The following is a 4,999-nucleotide window of genomic DNA, read 5'->3' on the forward strand; positions in this document are numbered from 1 at the left end:
CAATATAATTTCTCATTCTCTGCTTGTTAAATTCGGTGTGGGAAGAAGCCTTTGAGAAGATCGAGGAAACCCATGGCTGCGGTGTTTTAGATAGAGCCATAGGGATAAAACTGAACGAATCGATCCAAGCTTTGAAAGTAGAACATCAGAAGCACCCTGACCGGCGCATAGTAATAGTTGGACAAGTTTCTGACTCACAGATACTCTAAAACTATATAACTGTCAAAACCTGATGCATTGTGTGCTATAAAAGTATAGCCTCTGTATTTCTCCTGTCTGTAGTTCTTAATGAATGATGCGACACAGTTTGTTGTTTCGTAGCAGTTTTTTGACCGTCCATATCCATAACGCATACAAAATTAGCTTCATGGCCCACATTGATAACGTGTTTCGCTGATTAAAAGATATACTTATCACTACTTTCTTTGCGTTGACGGGTTGTATATAGCAAGAGTGCGTAGTAGCCCCTAAAGGCTCTCTACAATGTAGGCATTTAGGTTTTTACAGCTGTGTGGATTTTTACCACACGATATGTTGCGTTGACAGGACTGCATAATATTTGATTTTATTGCAGGGTATAAGCCCGTGTTTCCACGTCGGGTTTTTATGGTTTTCAAAACACTGTTGCGATTTGCATATGCGTTTACAGCCTGTGCATTTAAGGGTCTTGTCAGTTATACAATCAGTGTAACACACATTACAAAGCCAACTACAAAGGTGCCCCAGAGGGTTCTGGTAGGTCTTGTAACACCCATAGCATACGTCACGGCCCACAAAAAGCCGTTTATTTACGATGAGATAATAATGTTCGTCATGCAAATACAACCATGCTGTTTTCACATCTGGTTGGTGCGTGCGTTTTGAAGATCGTGGGTTTTTTACATCCGGCTACATGATGGAATATCACAATTTTCATTTTCAAATGTTTCTGAAATCTGTCAACATCAGAGAAACGAAACCTTATGTGTGTAGTCAAAACCCAAATCACTATGCAGATGCTTAGCATAATTCATCTTCTCATGCGCGCCACCATCTGCTATTTACATAATGTGCCAGGCAGAGAGAAAAGCAGAGATTGTCGTTACCAGCGTTATTCTTGGGGTTATACAAAGCATTACCTTTTTCTGACAATATTTGATCGTAACCAATGCTTCCTAGTTTTCGACGTCTCCCGACACCCCCCCCGACATATTGCGGCTATTGTCACATTAATTCTAAAGAGTCATCGGTCAGTGAATTATCGTTACTCTGCATTGTGCTGCGACTTGCTCCAGAAATGTGTCTGTGTTATAGCCATCGCCTGAGTTCAACATTGTTTGGATAGGGACATCTACGGCTGGCCCCCTTAACTCAACATTTAAAACGCTGTCCTGTGTTGCATTGCCCAAAGCCCTCGCTATTAAATCTGTTAAGGTGCTATACACCCTTTCAGGAACACTACCGATATCAGTCAAATCAATATTTCGCAGGTCGACATCTTGACGAAATTCAGCAGCATTAAAAAGGGGTATCTGTCTGGATGCTATTTCGGATGTTACCTTAGAAACGCGCCCACACCACACTGCACACCACCCCGAAGGGATTTTCTGTGGGTGATGGAGGGGTACTATAAGCGCTTGTGGACGGTTGGGGACCGGTCTGTTCATCTGTACAGGATCGTTTTGACGGCTGAACACTCGGAAAACATGCAGGTCTCTTATTACTCTGATCTATGTCTGGGGGGTCTGTATTTGATGATTGTGTAGCGTCTGTATTGGACGGTGTATTGCTGGAATACACGTCTGAAGGACCATTATGTGACAACTGTTCAGGGGACGGACTATCTAATTCTTGTGTTTTCTCACTGTTGCTTTCACTAGCGCTAGCACTAGGCATAGATTGGGCCCAGGCTTCGAATATTTTGGCATGTATAGCACACAAACGTGCAAAATCCTGAGGATTGCTTACTGCTCTTGTGTAATCGTCCTCGCATGGCCATTCTAGTTCCTCGTCACTACTATCGTCACACACACCTAAGGGTTCAGATTTTTTTGTTTTTTTGGGTGGCGGTGGCATTTTCTTTAAATTTTTTTAAATTTTTTTTTATATTGTACACAAACTATAGCCTGTTTTTTTACTGTGGGGGCATATTCGGTCCTTTTTAAGGCATACTATCATAGGTACAATCAGCGTATTGAGAGAGCTGACCTGATTGGCCAGCGTGGTGCCAAAACCTGTGACCAAATCAACCAAATGCGTGTTAGCTCTGACCTGGCTGGCCAGCGTTGTTCCGAAGTCTGTGACCAAACCAGTCAATTGTGTGTTAGCTGTTTGCAAGACATCTAATTTATTCATAAGAGCATCGTTTTGTTTTCGTAATTCGGCTAATTCTGATTGTATTTGTTTATAATTGCCATCTGACGCAGGTTGTTGAGGTGTAGTGTTGACACAATACTCAAAAAGCTCTTCACCCTGAAGCAATGTCACCTGCTCAGGACCTCCTAGTGCCCCACAGTGTTCAAACTGGTTGTAAGTATTATAATTAGGCACTGCTTGCTTATCAAGGAATGGAACGTTAACCTCTAATACATTTACAGGATTGGTTACTGATGTATTCCCCCTGTTACACTTTTTATCTGACACCGTTATGACAGAGGTGTGTGGTATACAGCTGACATAGTCGGATCCTTCCTCTGTGCTATAGATACAGTTAAAGAGGTATGCACCTACATTATATTCAGGGAACACCTGCAAAGATGCCTGACTCGATTGATGGGCTGTAAGTGGTGTCTCTGCTATTCCGGCGTCTTCAGACCCTTCTGCTGTAGCTAGCCGATTTGGTTGAGGGGGTGTAGGAGCTGCCGCTGTTAGTCCTGTGTCTTCAGACCCTTCTCCGGCTTCTACGGCATGGATTGTCTAGAGGTATAACAACATATTTTTCTGGTTAAATAAAGACACGCGCACGCACACACACACACACACACACACACACACACAACACACACACAACACACACCCACACACCTCATCAGATGTCTTTTGTAAAGGGGTGTCCTTTTGTCCCCTCTCAATGGAGTCACTCGTGGGGTGGTAGGGCTTTGGTGTACTATGTGTGAAATCACACTTAGACGACAACAAATGCAAGGACTCTAAGTCTTCGGTCGTCGTTACTTGCTAAAACAAAAGAAATGCCTTTTTAACAATATATACATTTTATTTAAAAAGCTTTTATAACACTATGTAAATATATTCTGCTAGATACAAAAGGGTTTCTCACCTCTGCAACTGTGTTAGGATCATAAGATACAGTGGCCGGGTAAGATGAGACCGGAACAAAGGAATGGTTGCGTCTTTTGGGCGGGAAGCCTTTCTGGTATGGCTCAGGCTGTAATAAGCATTAGATTAGAAATTTTTTTTTTTTTCTTTTTTTTAAATACAACACTCTATTTTCATGTTTTTCTTTTCAATTCACCTCAATAGATCTCTTCTTAGATCCCTTCTTAGGCTTGTGTAGACATCCGTTTCTGCTCCATGGGGGTGGCTGTGTGAAATCGTCCTCAGGCGTCAAATACAATGAAACTAAGTCTTCCGTAGCCTTTAGTTGCTAAAACAAAGGAAAGGTCTTTTTTAACAACATATACATTTTATTTAAAAAGCTTTTATAACACATGTAAATATATTTTCTTAGATACAAAGGGTTTCTCACCTCTGCAACTGTGTTAGGATTAATAAGATACAGTGGCGGGTAAGGATGAAACGAAAAGAATGTTTGTTTTTTGGACGAAGACAGCCTTTTCTGGTTTTCTCAGGCTGTAATAAGCATTAGCTTAGATGCATTATGATTAAAATTTTTTTTTATACAACACAGCATTTTACCGTTTTTCTTTTCAACTCACCTCAATAAATTGCTTCTTATGCTTACGATGGTGAACGTTTTTAGGGGTAGCAGCTTTCACAGAGAGGTTTAGAGAAGCACACCGGCCTTTTATCATGGTTGATTTCAGCCCTATGTGCTATCGAGTAGCCATCACCCTTACGGATCCTTTGTTCAGGAACGGATTGTCGAAACACAGAATATATATATATATTAGAGAGGACTAGAAACAGGGTGATAAATTAAATAGTAATAAATATTACAGCCTGAAAGAGATAAATAGCCCCATAAATACCTGTTTCCAACGTTCTTATTCCTTATTAGAAGGACCTTTTGTTTTATGTTCTGGTGTGTTGGGGTCTGTAGGATCGGGCTACACAGCTCTTTTTAAAAAACAAAAACAAAAATTAATGAAAAAACACAGTACTAAATCAATTAATGCTGTAGTGTATAATATATTTATAGGTTTTTACCTTGTGGTATAAGTGTTTCATCAACTAACACAGCCACATTGTCCCAGCTCTTTGTAAAATCACCTAATGACGCACAAACTGCATTATACAACAAAAAAACTTTTTAAGTCACAAATGACTGAATGAATTAAACACCTTACAATAAGCTTTTTTTTAAATTTACTCACCAAACGCAGCCATTTCTGTAGAAACGAATCCTCTTTTCTTCAGAGGTCTTTGTTGAGGAAGCCTGAGAAAACGAGGGAAAATTTTTAGCTAGCACCTTAGCTAAAAACTGCAGGAGTAAAAGTGAGCAGTCAGCCTTGAAAACAAGGGGTTTTTAAACACCACAAACCACCCCTTTATGACGATTTAACACCCACAACAATAGACCTCACATTTACAAGCTAACCACTGGGCTAACACGTGTTTTTTACTATCGTCATATGGGTACAACCACCGCCCGCATTACAAACACACGCGGTCAAAGTTTTAGCTAATTCATGAATGACTGAATGAATTAAATATCTTTGAACATCCTTAAACACAAGAGGTGCTTTTAAATTTACTTACCACTAGTAGGTATTGCTGAAAAAACGAAACACCTGCGTTGCTTTCACCAAGAAGAATTAAAAAGTGAAACTCCAGAGGTTTTTTTTTTATGAGGAAAAACGTGGTAGCTATCTAGCTAGCT

The 4,999-nt window shown here is 40.3% G+C and overlaps 1 protein-coding gene and 1 long non-coding RNA gene across 2 annotated transcripts; both read right to left on the minus strand.

Moving 5' to 3' along the window:
• Window positions 1–2,117: 2,117 nt before the first annotated feature.
• Window positions 2,118–3,971, minus strand: LOC120555089 (the record flags this gene model as incomplete). Its single annotated transcript, XM_039793866.1, has 6 exons — window positions 3,876–3,971; window positions 3,686–3,775; window positions 3,452–3,583; window positions 3,257–3,364; window positions 3,004–3,153; window positions 2,118–2,895 (listed from the first exon to the last, which is right to left on the minus strand). Coding segments are annotated over exons 1-6 (1,354 nt in total), but the record flags the coding sequence as incomplete, so codon positions are not given.
• Window positions 3,972–4,194: 223 nt separating this feature from the next.
• LOC120555090 lies at window positions 4,195–4,966 on the minus strand. The gene is made up of 4 exons (XR_005638639.1): window positions 4,879–4,966; window positions 4,494–4,555; window positions 4,327–4,389; window positions 4,195–4,236 (listed from the first exon to the last, which is right to left on the minus strand). It is a non-coding gene; the product is annotated as an uncharacterized LOC120555090 (long non-coding RNA).
• Window positions 4,967–4,999: the final 33 nt, after the last annotated feature.

This window comes from Perca fluviatilis, unplaced genomic scaffold (genome assembly GCF_010015445.1).
Source record: "Perca fluviatilis unplaced genomic scaffold, GENO_Pfluv_1.0 PFLUV_unplaced_scaf_195, whole genome shotgun sequence".
In the NCBI taxonomy this organism is placed as follows: Eukaryota; Metazoa; Chordata; class Actinopteri; order Perciformes; family Percidae; genus Perca; species Perca fluviatilis.